This window comes from Hypanus sabinus, chromosome 7, assembly GCF_030144855.1.
Source record: "Hypanus sabinus isolate sHypSab1 chromosome 7, sHypSab1.hap1, whole genome shotgun sequence".
Lineage (NCBI taxonomy): Eukaryota > Metazoa > Chordata > Chondrichthyes > Myliobatiformes > Dasyatidae > Hypanus > Hypanus sabinus.
In genome coordinates, this window is record NC_082712.1 from 6,337,393 (window position 1) to 6,357,138 (window position 19,746).

At 41.1% G+C, this 19,746-nt stretch overlaps 1 protein-coding gene across 2 annotated transcripts in view; it reads left to right on the plus strand.

Moving 5' to 3' along the window:
* The window catches only part of LOC132396523 (probable ATP-dependent RNA helicase DDX60), a 165,171-nt gene that overhangs the window by 88,575 nt on the left and 56,850 nt on the right, over positions 1 to 19,746 (plus strand). For both annotated transcript variants that reach the window (XM_059974118.1, XM_059974119.1), the window contains exons 23-24: positions 8,671 to 8,799; positions 15,492 to 15,619. In XM_059974118.1, the coding sequence (XP_059830101.1) occupies positions 8,671 to 8,799; positions 15,492 to 15,619 (257 nt within the window). The remainder of the gene's footprint in view (positions 1 to 8,670; positions 8,800 to 15,491; positions 15,620 to 19,746) is intronic.

Here is a 19,746-nt window from a genome sequence, read left to right on the forward strand (position 1 = left end):
CCTTGTCAAAGGCCTTACTGAAGTCCATGTAGACAACATCCACTGCCTTCCCTTCATCCACTTTCCTGGTAACTTCCTCGAAAAACTGTAATAGATTGGTTAAACATGACCTACCACGCACAAAATCTTGCTGACTGTTTCTAATAAGTCCCTGTCTATCCAAATACTTGTAGATCGTATCTCTTAGTATTCCTTCCAATAATTTACCTACTACCGATGTCAAACTTACTGGCCTATAATTTTCCGGCTTGCTTTTTGAGCCTTTTTTAAACAATGGAACTACATGAGCTATCCTCCAATCCTCCGGCACCTGACCCGTGAATATCCACATTTTAAATAGTTCTGCCAGGGCCCCTGCAATTTCAACACTAGTCTCCTTCAAGGTCCGAGGGAATACCCTGTCAGGTCCTGGGGATTTATCTACTCTGATTTGCCTCAAGACAGCAAGCCCCTCCTCCTCTTTAATCTGTATAAGTTCCATGACCTCCCTACTTGTTTGCCTTGTTTCCGTAGACTCCATTCCAGTTTCCTTAGTAAATACAGATGCAAAAAAACCCATTTAATATCTCTCCCATTTCTTTTGGTTCCATACATAGCCAACCACTCTGATCTTCAAGAGGACCAATTTTATCCCTTACTATCCTTTTTCTCTTAACATACCTGTAGAAGCTCTTAGGATTATCCTTCACCCTGACTGCCAGAGCAACCTCATGTCTTCTTTTAGCCCTCCTGATTTCTTTCTTAAGTATTTTCTTACTCTTTTTATACTCCTCAAGCATCTTATTTCCTCCCTGTTGCCTATACATGTCATACATCTTTCTCTTCTTCTTTATCAGAGTTCCAATATCCCTTGAAAACCAAGGTTCCTTATTCTTATTCATTTTGCCTTTATCTCTGACAGGAACATACAGACTCTGCACTCTCAAAATTTCTCCTTTGAAGGCCTCCCACTTACCAATCACATCCTTGCCAGAGAACAACCTGTCCCAATCTACGTTTTTTAGATCCTTTCTCATTTCTTCAAATTTGGCCTTTTTCCAGCTTAGTACTTCAACCCAAGGACCAGATCTACCTTTATCCATGATCAAGTTGAAACTAATGACGTTATGATCACTAGAACCAAAGTGTTCTCCTACACACACTTCCGTCACCTGCCCTAACTCATTTCCTAATAGGAGATCTAATATTGCATCCTCCCTAGTTGGTACATCTATATATTGATTTAGAAAACTTTCCTGAACACATTTCACAAACTCTAACCCATCTAGACCTTTAACAGTATGGAAGTCCCAATCAATGTGTGGAAAATTAAAATCCCCTACAATCACAACTTTCTGTCTCCTGCAGTTGTCTGTTATCTCTCTGCAGATTTGCTCCTCTAATTGTCACTGACTATTGGGTGGTCTATAATACAACCCTATTAATGTGGTCATACCTTTCCTGTTTATCAGCTCCACCCATATGGCCTCAGTGAACAAGCCCTCTAATCTATCCTGCCGAAGCACTGCTGTTATATTTTCCCTGACTAGCAAAGCCACTCCCCACCCTTCATCACTGCTACTATCATGTCTGAAACATCGGAACCCTGGAACATTGAGCTGCCAGTCCTGCCCCTCCTGTAGCCAAGTTTCAGTAATGGCTATGATGTCATAATTCCACGTGTCAATCCAGGCCCTCAGCTTGTCTGCCTTTCCCACAATACTCCTCGCATTGAAATACACACACCTCAGAAGATTATTACCACCACACACAACCTTACTATTTGTGACTTTGCACGAACTACTAACATCATTCTTTTTTACCTCTGTTCCACTATCTACTCTGGCACTCTGGTTCCCATCCCCCTACAAGCCTAGTTTAAACCCTCCCCAATAACACTAGCAAACCTCTCTGCCAGTATATTGGTCCCCTTGTAGTTCAGGTATTACCCGTCTCTCTTGTACAGGTCCCACCTGCCCCAGAAGAGGTCCCAATGATCTAGAGATCTGAAACCTTGCCCCCTACACCAGTTTCTCAGCCACATGTTCATCTGCCGGAGTATCCTACTCTTACCCTCACTGGCACGTGGCACAGGCAGCAATCCGGAGATTACTACCCTCGAGGTCCTGTTTTTCAACTTCCTACCAAGCTCTCTGTACTCACTCTTCAGGACCTCTTGACTCTTTCTACCTATGTCATTGGTACCGATGTGTACCACGACATCTGGCTGATCACCCTTCCATTTCAGAATGCTTTGCACGCGATCAGAGACATCCCTGACCCTGGCACCCGGGAGGCAACAAACTGCCCAGGAGACTCTGTCACAACCACAGAATCTCCTTTCTTTTTTCTTTTTAAATCTTTTTATTAATTTTTAAACAAGCATAAATGAAACATGAATACAGAGAGTTTGAGAGTATCTAGTTAATAGTTTAAATAAACATTCAAATAGATGATAATCAATATATAATAACCTCCCAAACTCATGGTAATTACGAACAAAAGAAGTAAAAAAACACAAAAAAAAAGAGAAATAAAACCTAACCAACATGGGCCATTGCATTATGTTAAATATACACAGTAGCGTCAATAACTCCGTTCCTCCATCCAAATAATTAAGGATAATAAAAGTGAGGTTTAGGAAAAGACAACTTAACTCATATGAAAATGTTGAATAAATGATCTCCAAGTTTCTTCAAATTTAACTAAAGGATCAAAGACAACACTTCTAATTTTTTCTAAGCTCAAACAAGAGATAGTTTGAGAAAACCACTGAAATATAGTTGGAGGATTAATTTCTTTCCAGTACAATAGGGTAGATCTTCTAGCCAATAATGTAACAAATGCAATCATCCACTGAGCTGAGAGGGATAAACAACTATTATCCATCATTGATAAACCGAAAATTGCAGTAATAGGATGCGGTTGCAATTTGATATTCAGAACTGTTGAAATAATACCAAAAATATCTTTCCAATAATTTTGCAAACAAGGGCAAGACCAAAACATGTGGGTCAATGTAGCAGCTTCAGAATGACATCCATCACAGGTTGGATTAACATAAGAATAAAATCGAGCAAGTTTATCCTTAGACATATGAGCTCTATGTACAACCTTAAATTGTATTAGGGCATGTTTAGCACAAATAGAAGAAGAATTGACTAATTGTAAAATTTTCTCCCACTGCTCAGTGGGTATAAGACAATGAAGTTCTTTTTCCCATTTCTTCTTAATTTTTCCTAATACTCCTGGCTGTATTTTCATGATCATATTATAAATGATGGCTACTAAACCCTTCTGGCAAGGATTCAGAGCTAAAAATTTTTCCGTAATGTCCATTGGACATAATTTTGGAAAAGACTGTAACTCATTATTCAAAAAATTTCTAACTTGCAAATATCTAAAAAAATTAGTTTTAGGTAAATTATATTTATTAGATAGCTGTTCAAAGGACATAAAACTATTATCTAAAAATAGATCACGAAAACATGTTATACCTTTTGTTTTCCATAAAACAAAGGCTTAATCCATAAAAGAGGGCCGAAAAAGAAAGTTAGATATTACAGGGCTTGATAAGATAAACTTATTCAAGCCAAAAAATTTACGAAATTGAAACCATATTCGCAATGTATGTTTAACTATAGGATTAGTTATTTGTTTATTCAATTTAGATAAAGAAAAAGGAAGTGAAAATCCTAAAATTGAAAACAATGAAAGGTCTTGTACAGATTTACATTCCAAATTTACCCATTGTGGGCAAGCTGCTATAGTCGATTATTGTGCCCAGAATATTAAATATCGTATATTAACTGCCCAATAGTAAAATGGCAGGTTTAGCAAAACCACCCTCCTTCTTAGGCTTCTGTAAATATTTTTTGCTTAGTCTAGGATTTTTATTCTGCCACAGATAGGAACATATTTTTGAGTCAATAATATCAAAAAAAGATTTAGGAATAAAAATTGGTAATGCTTGAAATAAATATAAGAATTTGGGTAATACCAACATCTTAATAGCATTAATTCGACCAACCAATGACAAAGATAATGGAGACCACCTGGTAACAAGTTGCTTAATTTGGTCAGTTAAAGGTAAAAAATTAACTTTAAATAAATCTTCATGTTTTTTGGTAATTTGAATACCCAAATAAGTAAAATAATCTGAGACAACTTTAAATGGTAAATGCTTATAAATTGGAACTTGCATATTTAATGGAAATAATTCGCTCTTATTAAAATTCAATTTGTAACCAGAAAAGTTACTAAACTGAGCAAGCAAGGACGAAATAGACAATAGACAATAGGTGCAGAAGTAGACCATTCGGCTCCTCGAGTCTGCACCGCCATTCTGAGATCATGGCTGATCATTCACTATCAATACCCAGTCCCTGCCTTGTCCCCATATCCCTTGATTCCCCTATCCATCAGATATCTATCTAGCTCCTTCTTGAAAGCATCCAGAGAATTGGCCTCCACCATCTTCCGAGGCAGTGCATTCCACACCTCCACAACTCTCTGGGAGAAGAAGTTTTTCCTCAACTCTGTTTTAAATAACTCAGGGTCAGATATGTATAGTAACAAACCATCAGCATATAATGATAACTTATACGTCCCTTCCCCACGAGTAATACCCAAAATATTAGGTGATTCACGAATGGCTATAGCTAAAGGTTCCAAAACAATGTCAAATAGTAAGGGACTTAATGGATAGCCTTGCCTTGTACCACGGAATAACTGAGAAAAGGAGACCTTTGATTATTTGATTAAAGACCGAAGCCAAGGGTTTATAGTATATTAATTTAATCCATGATATAAATTTTGAACTAAATATTAAACGTATTAAACAACGTATTAAATAAATATGGCCATTCAACTCTATCAAATGCTTTTTCAGCATCTAAGGAAATGACACATTCTGGTATTTTGGGTGAAGCCGTATTAATAATATTAATTAATTTTCTAATGTTAAAAGTTGAGTAGCGGTTTTTAATTAATCCAGTCTGATCTTCAGAAATAATTCGAGGTAATATATTTTCTAATCTAGTGGCCAAAATTTTACTAAAAATCTTAAAATCCGTATTCAGCAAGGATATAGGCCGATAGGATGCACATCCAGTGGGTTCTTTAACTTTTTTAAGAATTAAAGAAATAGAGGCTTCATAAAAAGATTGTGGTAATTTACCTATAGTTAACGCATCTTTAAAAATTTTACAAAGCCAAGGAGAGAGTATAGAGGAAAAAGATTTAATAAACTCTACAGTATAACCATCTGGACCAGGAGCTTTACTGGAATTCATTGAAAGAGTAGCCTCTTTTATTTCAGTTTCCATAATAGGTGCATCTAGGAATACACTATCCTCTGTTGTTAATTTTGGGATATTCAATTTTCTTAAAAATTCATCTATTATAGAAGAATCCTCAACAAATTCTGATTAATATAAAGAATTATAAAAATCTTGAAAGGCTTTATTTATCTCCTTATGGTCGATTGTCAGAGTGCCATCTCGTTTACGAATCCTAGTAATTTGTCGTTTAACCGAAGCAGTTTTCAATTGATTAGCCAATAATTTGCCAGACTTATCGCCATGTACATAAAACTGGGTTCTAGATTTAATTAACTGATTTTCAATCGAAAAGGATAATAACAAACTATGCTCCATTTGAAGTTCAACTCTTTCTTTATAAAGTTCTTTGCTGGGGGTCACTGAATAAATCTTATCAATTGCTTTGGTTTTATCAACCAATGTTAATATTTTAGAATTAGTTTGTTTCCTAACTCCAGCAGAGTATGAAATAATCTGTCCATGAATAGATGCTTTAAAAGTGTCCCGTAAAATTCCACTAGAGATCTCTGCTGTAGACAGAATCTCCTGTCTGTACCCCTGATTATGGAGTCCCCTATCACTACCACTCTCCTCTTCTTCCTCCCTCCCTTCTGCACTGCAGAAGGTTGTTGGAAAACAATGATGTAATGTGGGACCATGAAATGATGGACCAATGTAATTTGCATCCATCTTCACTGGGGAAGACACAAGCATATGGTGGAAGTTCCAGGTGTCAGGGGCCATGAAGTGTGTGAAGTTACCATAACTAGAGAGAAGGATCTTGGAAAACTGAAAGTTCCTACAAATAGAGGAAAGTTTGTTGAGAAACTAAAAGCTCTGAAGCTAGGTAAGTCACCTGGACCAGGTAGTGTACACCCCAGAGTTCTGAAAGAGGTGGCCAAAGAGATGGTGGAGACATTAGTAATGATCTTTCAAGAATGGTTTCAAAAGACTGGAAAATTGCAAATGTCACTCCACTCTTCAAGAAGGGAGAGAGGTAGACGAAAGGAAACTATAGGCCAGTTAGTCTGACCTCAGTGGTTGGGAAGATGTTGGAGTTGATTGTTAAGGATGAGGTCTCAGGGTACTTGGAGGCATATGATAAAATAGGCTGTAGACAGCATAGTTTCTTCAAGAGAAAATGTTGCCTGTAAAATATGTTGGAATTCTTTGAAGAAATAACAAGCAGGGTAGACAAATGAGAATCAGTTGATGTTGTGTACGTGGATTTTCAGAAGGCCTTTGACAAGGTGCCGCACATGAGGCTGCTTAACAGCTATGAGCCCATGGTATTACCATTGATAAAGCAAAGAGTAGGAATTAAGGGAGTCTTTTCTGGTTGGCTGCTGGTGACTGGTAGTGTTCCACAGGGGTCTGTGTTAGCTTGGCTGGTGGTGCAGTGACATCAGCACAGGACCCTGGAATGGAGGTTCCCGGGTTTGAATCCAGATGGGCTGTTCCCGAGTACGCTTTCCTTTCGTGCCGGGTTGAGTGTTGAGCTTGCAACTCAACCTCATAAAGTAAAGAAAAATAATACAAGTGTCTGTGTGAGGAGTGGCACGTCACACAGTCTTTCATTCTGCGCCTTGTAAGGCATGAAAATGCCCAAAGCTGGCCTCTCAGGCCAGAGTCAACGTTGATCTATGTTGGGACCAATTCTGTTGACGCTAAATGCAAGTGATTAGGATGATGGAATTGATGAGCTTGTTGCAAAGTTTGCAGACAAAATGAAGATAAGTAGAGGGGCAGGTAATTCTGAGGAATTAGACTGCAGAGGACTTATTCAGATTAGGAGGACAGGCAAAGAAATGGCAGATGGAATACAGTGTCAGGAAGTATATGGTTATGCACTTGGCTAGAAGAAATGAAAGGATTGACTAGTTTCTAAATGTAGAGAAAGTACAAAAAAACTGAGGTTCAAAGGGCTTTGGGAGGCACATGATATAATACGCCAAAGTCAGCATGGTTTCCTTAAAGGGAAAACTTACCTGACAAATCTGTTGGAATTCTTTGATGAAATAAGGAGAGTCAGTGAAGGTTGTTTACTTGGATTTTCCAAAGGCTTTTGACAAGGTGTCGCACATCAGGCTGTTAAACAAGATAAGAGCCCATGGTATCATAGCAAAGATATTAGCACGAATAGAAGATTGGCTGACTGGCAGAGAGTGGGAATAAAGGGGACTTTTTCTGGTTGGCTGCCAGTGACTAGTGATGTTCTGCAGGAGTCTGTGTTGGGACCGATTCTTTTCACATTATTTGAAAGATGGAATTGATGGCTTTGTGGTCAAGTTTGTGGATGATACGAAGATAAGTGGAGGGGCAGCTAGTGTTGAGGAGGCAGGGAGGCTGCAGCAGGACTTAGACAGATTAGAAGAATAGGCAAAGAAGTGGCAGAAGCAATACAGTGTAGGGAAGTGCATTGCAATGCACTTTTATTGAAGGAACAAAGGTGTAATGTATTTTCTAAATGGCAAGAAAGTTCAGAAATTAGAGGTGTAAAAGATCTTGCTTGTCCTTGTGGAAGTTTGCCTAATTAACTTGCAGGTTGAGTCAATGGTAAGGAAAGCAAATGCAATGTTAGCATTAATTTCAAGAGGACTAGATTATAAAAACAAGGATGTAACACTAAGGTTTTATAAGGCATTGGTCAGACTGCAGATGGGGTATTATGAGCAATGTTTTCTCAGAAAGTATGTGCTGTCATTTGGAGAGGGTTCAGAGGAGGTTCATAAGAAGTATCCTTGAAAATAAGGTGTTAATGTATGAAGAGTGTTTGTTGGCTCTGGGCCTGTATTTGATGGTGTATAGAACAACGGAGGGGGATGGATCTCATTGAAACCTATCGAATATGGAAAAGCCTGGATAGAGTGGGCATGGAGACAACGTTACCTTTTGTGGAGAGTCTAGGACCAGGGGGCACAGGCTCAGAAAAGAAGGACATCCCTTTAGAATGGAGATGAGGAGGAGATTTATTTAGACTGAGGGTGGTGAATCTCTAGAATTCATTGCCACAGACTTGGTTTTAAATTTAAAGCAGAGTTGATAGGTGCTAAATTAATAAGAGCTTCAAAGCTTACAGGGAGAAGACAGGAGATGAGAAGAAGGAGAATCAATCAGACTTGATGGAATGGCCATGCATATTTGATGAGCCAAATGACCTGATCCTGCTCCGATATCTTGTGGTTTTACGGGTGGAGGGACAGAACTGTGGCAGGGATCCAGGGTGTGATGGACAGTACTGAGGGAGAAGTGCAAAATGGGGGTCAGTACTGAAGGAGAGTTGCAGATTGTGAGGGGTGGTGTTGAGGGAGGAGTGTGGAGTGGGAGGGGCTGCGCAGACTTCATTGCTAATAGCATGCTTCCACTTCAGGAACTTGAACCGGAAATGAACAAGTCCTTCAAGGACAAGATTGTTATCCGGAAATCCGATGTGAGAGAATATGAAGCTGAACTGAAGAGGGAACTTGCAGAATGGATTAAAATTGGACGGACAAAGGAGGTAAGTGTGTCCCAGTGGCATTATAAATTAAAATACCTAGTTTTCACTGCAACAGGTTGGGTTTTGCTCTATCTTACACCCTCTTCACCCATCACCACAGCACATTCTTTTCTCTGTCATCCAGCGAGTTTCTCTTTCAAAGCATTCCTTCGTCAACCATTCCAATGCTAATCGCTTCCAGAATTCACTGATCTCAAGTTTGGGAAGATTGAATAGGTTAGGACTTTATTCCCTGGAGCGAAGAAAAATGAGGGAAGAATTGATAGAGGTGTTGCAAAAAGATGAGGGGTATAGATAGGGTAAATGCAAGCTGGCTTTTTCCAATGAGGTTGGTTGGGTCAGACTAGAACTAGAGTTCAGGGTGAAAGGTGAACTGTTTAAGGAGAACATGAGGGGAATCTTTTTTCACTCAGAGGGTGGTGAAAGTGTGGAATGAGATACCAACGGAACTGGTGGAAATGGGCATGATTTTATCATGTCAAAGAAATTTGGATAAGTACATGGTTAGGAGGGGCATGGCGGGGTATGATCCAAGTGCAGGTCTATGGGACTTGCAGGTTAATAGTTTGGCACAGACTAGATGGGTTGAAGGGCCTATTTTTATGCTGCAATGTTCTATGACTCTAGTCTTCAACACAAAAGTGCATTTATTCATATGTGCAGAGCAAGGATGATATCGGAGGAGTATGATTAAACATTTTTACTGAGTCACATTAGTAACGGTATATGCTGGTCAACAGTATGGGAGCAATGAGCAAAGCTAGCCAAGATGAAACACGTGCACACTTGAAAACCCGAGCACAAAAGAGAGAGCCCTCCGTGTGCAGGAGACCCAGCCCATCCGCTGCGCAGTCAATCAGCCACATACACACTGGCCATATTCTTACAATCGATCTGATGCGGTACACACCTCATGGCCTTTTGTTCTGGGCTCGCCTTCAAACAGACACACTTTGCACATGTCAGTCCCATGGAACTCTTCTTGTGATGTCAGAGAATTCTTGACACCTTTGTACATTGAGGAAAGAGAATCCCAATTTGTTTGACTTCCCAATCAGTAAAATCTTGTCACTGATCTTAACAACAACAACAGGTTCTATAACAAGAGAATGGGCAAACATAATTGTTTTCTGTGCAGTGGTAGAGTCTGAGGGGAGATATGACAGATGTTGATTAGATTATGAGAGACATGGATGGAGTTGGGTGGCAGGTGGAGATACGTCTCTACCAAAGGAGGTGTAAGGCACCCTTTCCTTCCACTAGCCTGCAGGTCACTCTTGGGCAAGGTGTAAGACCTGCTTAGCCCCCAATCAGGGTCACATGAAGCCATGGGAGCAGCCGGTGGATGGTCGTATGAGCAGCTGGTGCATATCACAGTTCCTGGTTATGCGACCACTGACACTAGGCAAACTATCTCTGAAGGAAATTGACAGTTGCTGGGGTCACCCATCTTGTGAATACACTGCCCAGAAGAAGGCAATGGTAAACCACTTCTGTAGAGAAGATTGCCAAGGACAATCATGGTGATGGAAAGACCAGGATCACCCACATCATATGACATGGCCCATAACGAATGAATGAAAAATAGAGTGCAAGACAATATCTTTTTCCCAGGGTTGAAGTGTCCAATACCTGAGGATATGCATTTAAGGTAATTTTAAAGAAGATGTGAAGGGCAAGTTTCATGCACAGAGAGTGGTGGGTACCTGGAATGCAGTTCCTGGGGTAGTGGTACAGGCAGATACATTAGGGACTTTTAAGAGACTTTACGATTGGCACATGAGTGGGAGGTAAACGGAAGGATGTGGATATTCTGTAGGCAGAAGGGATTAGTTTAGGCAGCCATTTGATTGTTAATTTAATTGGCTTGGCACAACATTGTGGACCAAAGGTCAGTTCCAGTACTCTACTGTTGGATATTCTGTGTAGCAACCACTGGAACCAGAATCAGAATCAAAATCAAGTTTATTATCACCGATATACATTATGAAGTTTGTTGTTTTTTGGCAGCAGTACAGCGCAAGACATAAAAATTACTATGTTACAAAACAAATATTCAAATCAAAAGATAAATAGCAAGGTCATGTTTATGGATTCATGGACCATTCAGAAATCTGATGGTGGAGAGGAGGAAGCCTTCAGGCTCCTGTACCTCCTCAGCAATGGTAGTAATGCAAAGGGGGCATTTCCCAGATGGTGAGGGTCCTTAATGAATGATGCCAGTTTCTTGAGGTACCACCTCTTGAAAATGTCTTTGATATTGGGGAGGGTGTAGCTGTGACTGAGCTGGCTGAGTTGACAGCCCTCTGCAGCCTCTTTCGATTCTCTGCTTTGGAGCCTCCATACCAGGCGTGTGATGCAACCAGTCAGAATGCTCTCCGCCATGGAGTGTCTGTAGAACAGTGTAGATCAGTTTTACGCTTCTGGTACCCAAAGCATGGTTGGTATCCCAGACTTGCCTGATTGAGTGTAGCTCCAACAACCAAGGATCTCAACCCAATCCATCAACCATAATCCTGTAAGGAGTTTGTACATTCTCCCTGTGACTGCAACAGTTTCCTCCTGGTGCTCAGATTTCCTCCTACTGTACAAGGATGTATCAGTTTGTAGGTTAACAGGTTATTGTAAGACGTCCCGTGATTAAATTGGGGGACCGCTGGGCTGCGTGGTTCACAGGGCTGGAAGGGCCGATTCCATGCTATATCTCAATAAATAAATTAAATAAACCTTCCCTGCACCAGCAGAACACAGATTAAAGATTAGTTTTATTTGTCACATCTGCATCAAAACATCAAAAAATACAGTGAAATGTGGCCCTTGCATCGGGAATGTGGTGGGGCAGCCCACAGGCATCTCCAGGTTTCTGGTGCCAACACAGCATGCCCACAATTCACTAGCCCTAACCTGTACATCTTTGGACTGTGGGAGGAAACCGGAGCGTGCAGAGGAAACCCATGTGGTCATGGAGAGAATGTACAAACTCCTTGTGACTAGCGGTGAGAATCAAACCCTGATTGGTGATCACTGCTACTGTAATATGTTGGAGCTAACTGCTACGCTACCATGCACCACAGTGGCTACAGTATGTGTAATTTACAAAATACACTGCAGTTAGTCACCTCCGACAGCATCTTCCAAATTCATGGCCTCTACCATCAAGAGGGATTAGGACAGTGGGTGAACACTACCACCTGCAGGTTTCCCTTCGTCCTGATGAAAAGACTGAAAGATATTGTTAGTCCTTCAAGTTTTTGGGTTTGAGACGGGAACTCCCTCCTCAACAACACTGTGGGAGGACCTTCAACAGAGGGACCAATGCGGAGTAGGAAGGCGGCTCATGTTCTCAAGGGCAACTGGAGCTGCTCAGTATATATCAACAACACCCATTTCACACTGTATAATAAACCAATAAACCGGGAAGGATAAACACAAAAGATCCTGTTGATGCTGAATATGGTCTGAGGAACTCAGCAGGTCAGGCAGCATCTATGGAGAGGAATAAACAGTTGATGTTTCGGGCTGAGGCCCTACATCAGGAGACTTTGTAAAGATTATTTTCACCAGTAATATATTTGTACCTTCTTTAGCCATGGGTGAACTGCTGAAAGACCGACAGTAGCTAATTTTGTGACTTTACTTAAGAGTGTCTGGAAGGGCAAGCCAGATAAACACAGGCTTGTGAGCCTGACATCCGAGATGAGAAAGATACTGTAGAAGATTCTGAGACACAGGAGCTACCAGCATTTGGATAGGCAATGACAGGTTAGGAAGAGACAACATGGTATTGTGTGTGAAAAAATGTGTCTCACAAATTTGGGTTTTTCGAGAAAGAGATTAGTTTTATTTGTCATACACATCAAAACTTTAGTCAGACCACACTTGGAATATTGTGAGTAGTTTTGGGCCCCTGATCTAAAAAAGAATGTGTTGCGTTGGAGAGGGCCCAAGGGAGCTTCTCGAGAATTATCTGGGGAACAAAAGGGTTAACATATGAGGAGTGTTTGATAAAACTGGGCCTGTCCTCACAGGATTTTAGAAGAATAATGAAGGGAATCTCATTGAAACCTATCAAATATTGAAGGGACAAGATAGAGTGGATATGGAGAGGATGGTTTCTACAGTGAGGGAGTCTAAGACCAGAGGGCACAGCCTCAGGATAGAAAGGTGTTCCTTTGGAACAGAGATGAGGAGGAATTTCATTAGCCAGAGGGTGGTGAATCTATGGAATTCGTTGGCACAGATGGCTATGGAGGCCAAGTCATTGGGTATGTTTAAGTGAAGGTTGATAGGTTCTTGGTTAGTCAGGTTTTCAAAGGTCACAGGGAGAGGGCAGGAGAATGGGGTTGAGAAGGATTTTAAATCAGCCATGAAGGAATGGCAGAGTAGATTCAAAGTACCAAGTGGCTTAATTCAGTTCTTATGTCTTCAGGTCTTATGGTCACTATTGTAAATTGGTGTGATTTGAGTTACTTTTTCCTTCCTGTCAGTTTCAACCAATCTGACCATTCTCCTTGACCCACCTCATTAACAAAGTGTTTTCACTCAAAGCATTGCTGCTCACTGATGCTTTTCTTTTTTGTTTGTTTTTTGCATCATCCCCTTTAAACTCTCAAAACTGTTGTATGTTAAAATCCCAGGCGCTCAACAGTTTCTCAGATACTCAAACCACCACATTTGGCACCAACGATCATTCCCCAGTCAAAGACACATTTCATCCCCTTCTGATGTTTGGTTTGACTGTCTTGACCATCTCTGCATGCTTTTATGCATTGAGTTGCTGCCACAGGTTTAGCTGATATTTGCATTAACAGGCTGTTTCAGGTGAACCTAATAAGGTAGCCACTAAGTGTAGAATTGCCAAAATTGTAGATTTCCATGGAGTTTCAAGATTAAATAATACTCTCCCACTGTGAGCCTCAAGGACAGAAGTATCCGAAAGATCATTTCTCATGTCCTAACATTTTCTTGCTTGTTTATCTGGATAAGGGATGAGGCCTATTGATCATGGAAATTTAGGAAGTTGGAGAGCAGATAAAGCATTGTATTTGGAATTGGTGTGTATTTATGATTGAAACAGGTATCAAGAATGAACTACCAGCATAATTGGTGGATGTAGATTTGTTTTCAACATTTAAGAGACGTTTTGATAGGACGCGTAATTTTGGGCTATGGTCCAGGTGCAAGTCAATGGGTCTAGGCAGATTAATAGTTTGGCATGGACTAGATGGGCCAAAAGGTCTGTTTCTGTGCTGTACATGTATATTCTTTATGACTTTATACAATGAAAAGCTTTTGTTTGCATGCCATTGGGTAAATCATGCCATACATCGACATTCTGCCAGGCATAACGGAAAACAGAATGCCCAAAACGAAGTAGAAGGTACAGGGAAAGTGCAAGTAAGTAAATAAAGGCCAAGGAGGTAGATTAGTAGATCGATACATCTTTAGTGAATGAGGTCCATTCAAGAGACCGATAATGGGATGGTAGCAGCTGTCCTTGAATCTGGTGGTATGTGTTTTCATGCTTTTGTGTCATTTGTCCAATAGGAGAGAGGAGAGAGAAAGTGTCCAGGGAGGGCAGCCAACCAATCAGAACCATGAGTTGGACCAATATGCACAAAAGCACTCAGCAGAAACAGCACTCAGTTGTGCACTGATGACATCACCTCAACTGGTGACAAACCCTAACCTCCCTGCTCAGTGAACAACCCTACAAATAACAGTGGCTTTTGCCAGGAAATGAAAGAATATGGGTTATTAACAGGCAGAGGAGATTTACATTAATTTAATTCAGCATCATGTTTGGCACAGACATTGTGCACCAAACAGTTCCTGTGCTGGGCTTTTTCCTCTGATGTTGGGTGAGCCTACAACCAGAGGTTATGGGTTAAGGGTGAAAGGTGAAAAGTTTAAGGGGAACATGAGGTGAAACTTCTTCACCCAGAGGGTCAAGAGGGTGTAGAATGAGCTGCCAGCACAAGTGGTGCATACGAGCTCTATTTCAACATTTAAGAAAAGTTTGGATAGGTACATAGATGGTAGGGATATGGAGGGCTATGGTTCCGGTGCAGGTCAATGAAAATAGACAGTTTAAATGGTTTGACATGGACTAGATGGGCTGAAGGACCTGTTTCTGTGTTGTGTTTTTCCGTGAGTCTGCTGTTCTGTGATCTGTGTTTTATATTATTGCAGAGTTGGATTATGATGTAGAATTGTTTCACTTCTGGTACTTTCCTTGCAGTTTAACTTCCCTTTGCTTGCTTATAATTTTTATATAATCACCTATATACGTGTAACTGTTCAGTAAATTTTCAAGTAAACTGTGGTATAGCCGAATCTGCATTTTTCTAGAGGTTTCTCAGTTTTACTGGAACAGGTGTCAGAAAATATTTAGAAAACATAGAAAATGGGTGCAGGAGTAGGCCATTCGGCCCTTTGAACCTGCACCGCCATTCATTATGATCATGGCTGATTTAATAGGTTAATTGCTATCACTGGAAAGTTGTTCATCTCTAGCCCGAGTATGAGGCAACCACAGCTTCTTTTTCTTTGTCCTCCTTACTTACTTTGTTCTTTGTTCTCGTAATGCAGCCGAAACCACTAAGTCTATGTCCCATTCTTGACTTCCAAACAAGCTCTAGATCTCTGTCGACAGATCCAACAGCTGTAATATCAATTTTGAATTTTCGCAGCTCGAGGATGTGCTGTTGATGTTGGATCCAAAAGTCAAAGGGATTTTCGCGATACAACACTGTGATAACTTCCCACGTTTGGTCGAAGCGCTTCAAAAACAGAATGGTTTGCCAGCTATATTCTTTGCGTGAGTAGTTCTCGACATTGACCGGTCTGTTTACAATACAGCCTTATACCACAAAAAACAGTCCATTCAGCCCATCAGGTCAATGCTGACCATCAACTACATTATTCACACAAATCCCATTTTATTCTAACCATTTAAAAATTTTTAATCTATATGAGTAATTAAACTACTAACCTGTATGTAATTGGGATGTGGGAAGAAACCAGACAAAAGTAGAAACTCCTTACAGACAGCAGCAGGAATTGAACCTGGGCCACTGGCACTACAATAACATAAAACTAGCATGACTTGAAAGCTGTTACAGTGGATACCAACAATATTTTGAGGAATCTTTAAGTAATTCGGCAGTGCTTATTCAGACGAAATATCAAAAGCAAGCAAATGACAAAGCAGCACAACTAGCCAGCTCAAAGGAAAGAATAAGATGTCTCCATTGTACCGGAAAGACAAGGAGATTTTAATGCTGGGTCAGAAATGCATATCTGTTTTTCTTACCCACAGTCACAGAAAGGCATGGATAGAGCAGATGTGGAGAGGATATTCCCTATAGTGGGGGAGTTCAGGACCAGAGGGCATAGACTCAGAATAAGACCACAAGACCATGGCATATCAGAGCAGAATTATGCTGTTTGGGCCTATTAAGTCTGCTCCACCATTCTGTCATAGTTGATCTATTATCCCTCTCAGCCCCGTTCTCCTGCCTTCTCCCTGTACCCTTTGATGCTCTTGCTAATCAAGAATCTATCAACCTCTGTCTTAAATATACCCAGTGACTTGGCCTCTATAGCCATTTGTGGCAATAAATTCCACAGATTCACCACTTTCTGGCTAAAGAAATTCCTCCTCATCTCCGTTCTAAATGGACGTCCCTCTATTTTGAGGCTGTGTTCTCTGGACTTACTCCCCCACCACAGGAAACATCCTCTCTACATCCACTCTATCAAGGCATTTTAACATTCAATAGGTTTGAATGAGGTCTATCCTCATTCTTCTGAATTCCAGTGATTACAATAGTGGGGTGTCCATTTAGCACAGAGATGGGCAGAGCTTTCTTTAGCCAGAGGGTAATGAATCTGTGGAATATATTGCCACAGATGGCTATAGAAACCAAGTCATTGGGTATACTTAAAGCAGAGAAGAGGCTGTATTTGATTTGGTATTGGGAAATGAACCTGGTCAAGTGTCAGATCTCTCAGTGGGAGAGCATTTTGGAGATAGTGATCACAATTCTATCTCCTTTACCACAGCTTTTGAGAGGGATAAGGAACAGACAACTTAGGAAAGTGTTTAATTGGAGTAAGGGGAAATATGAGGCTATCAGGCAGGAACTTGGAAGCATAGATGTTCTCAGAGAAATGTACGGAAGAAATATGGCAAATATTCAGGGATATTTGCATGGATTTCTGCATAGGTACGTTCCAATGAGACAGGGAAAGGATGATAGGGTACAGGAACCGTGGTGTACAAAGGTTGTTGTAAATCTAGAAAGGTAGAAAAGAAGAGCTTACGAAAGGTTCAAAAAACTAGGTAATGATAGAGATCTAAAAGATTACAAGGCTAGCAGGAAGGAGCTTAAGAATGAAATTAGGAGAATCAGAAGGGACGGAAAGGATTCAGGAAAACCCCAAGGCATTCTACAAGTATGTGAAGAGCAAGAGGATAAGATGTGAGAGAATAGGACCAATCAAGTGTGACAATGGAAAAGTGTGTATGGAACTAGAGGAGATAGCGGAGGTAATTAATGAATACTTTGCTTCAGTATTCACTATGGAGAAGGATCTTGGTGATTGTAGTGATGACTTGCAGCAGACTGAAAAGCTTGAGCATGTACATATTAAGGAAGAGCATGTGCTGGAGTTTTTGGAAAGCATCAAGTTGGATCGATCACCGGGACCAGACGGAATGTGCCCCAGGCTACTGTGGGAGCCAAGGGAGGAGATTGCTGAGCCTCTGGTGATGATCTTTGCATCATCAATGGGGATGGGAGAGGTTCTGGAGAATTGGAAGGTTGCAAATGTTATTCTCTTTTTCAAGAAAGGAAGTAGAGATAGCCCAGGAAATTATAGGCCAGTGAGTCTTACTTCAGTGGGTGGTAAGATGATGGAGAAGATCCTGAGAGACAGGATTTATGAACATTCAGAGAGGCATGATATGATTAGGAATAGTCAGCATGGCTTTGTCAAAAGCAGGTTGTGCCTTATCAGCCTGATTGAATTTTTTGAGGATGTGACTGTCATGGTCCAGTCCATTGACTCCTCATTTCTGTTAATTTCCTTTTCCCCATGTTTTACCTGGCTCCTTGATTAACGCACCTGATTCTCATCTGAATTGGCAGCATAAAGACTCAGGCTTACATCTACTTGGGACTGGACCAATACCTGAGCCAGTGTGGCAAAGCACATTCCGGGCCACTAAAGAATAGGGACCATCTTCCGAGCCAAGATACGAATTGTATGTCGTCGTTGGGTTTTGTTGTCTTGTATCCAGTTAAGGATTGCTGGCCGTTTGCCGCTCCTCTGAGCCGCGATATGAATCGTCTGTCTTTGGTGTTGTCGTCTCTGTGTCTGTGTCCAAGTTCCGAGTTCCAGGTCAGTGTCCAAGTTCCAAGTCCAGGCTCAGAGTTCAAGTCAAGTCCAAGTACAGGCTCCAATTCCAAGGCAACATTCAAGCCCGCTTAAGAATCCTAACCTGCTCTCCATGCCTGTGTCCTGCACTTGGGTCCACTCCAGTCATACATTGAAACAGTGACTAAGCACATTGATGAAGGAAGAGCAGTAGATGTAGTGTATATGAATTTCAACAAGACATTTGATAAGGTACCCTTAGAAGGCTTATTGAGAAAGTAAGGAGGCATGGGATCCAAGGGGACATTGCTTTGTGGATCCAGAACTGGCTTGCCCACAGAAGGCAAAGAGTGGTTGTAGACGGGTCATATTCTGCATCGAGGTTGGTGACCAGTGGAGTGCCTCAGGGATCTGTTCTGGGACCCTTACTCTTCACGATTTTTATAAATGACCTGGATGAGGAGGTGGAGGAATGGGTTAGTAAGTTTGCTGATGACACAAAGGTTGGAGGTGTTGTGGATAGTTTGGAGGGCTCTCAGAGGTTACAGCGAGATATTGATGGGATGCAAGACTAGGCTGAGAAGTGGCAGATGGAGTTCAATCCAGATAAGTGTGAGATGGTTCACTTTGGCAGGTCAAATATGATGGCAGAATATAGTATTAATGGTAAGACTCTTGGCAGAGTGGAAGATCATAGTGATCTTAGGGTCCAAGTGCATAGGACACTCAAAGCTGCTGCACATGTTGACTCCATGGTTGAAAAGGCATACAGTGCATTGGCCTTCATCAATCATGGGATTGAGTTTAGAAGCTGAGAGGTAATGTTGCAGCTATATAGGACCCTGGTCAGACCACACTTGAAGTACTGTTCTGAGTTCTGGTTGCCTCACTACAGGAAGGATGTGGTAACCATAGAAAGGGTACAGAGGAGATTTACAAGGATGTTGACTGGATTGGGGAGCATGCCTTATGAGAATAGGTTGAGTGTACTCAGCCTTTTCTCCTTGGAATGACAAGAGGATGAGAGGTGACCTGATAAAGGTGTATCAGATGATGAGAGGCATTGATCGTGTGGATAGTTAAAGGCTTTTTCTCAGGGCTGAAATGGCTACCACAAGAGGGCACAGTTTTAAGGTGCTTGGAAATAGGTACAGAGGAGATGTCAGGGTTAAGTTTTTTACGCAGAGAGTGGTGAGTGCATGGAATGGGCTGCCAGTGACATTGTTGGAGGCGGATTCGATACAGTCTTTTAAGTGACTCCTGGATAGGTACATTGTGCTTAGAAAAATAGAGGGCTATGGGAACCCTAGGTAAGTTCTAACGTAGGGACATGTTCAGCACAGCTTTGTGGGCCTAAGGGCCTGTATTGTGCTGTAGGTTTTCTATGTTTCAGAGTTGATAGATTCTGATTAGTCAGGGCATCAGGGAGAAGGCAGGAGAATGGTGTTGGGAGGAATATTAGAATATCATTGCTCTGCCATGATAGAATGGCAGAGTAAACTTGATGGGCTGAATGAACTAATTCTAATTCCACTTCTCTGCCTTGTGTCTTACGGTGGCACA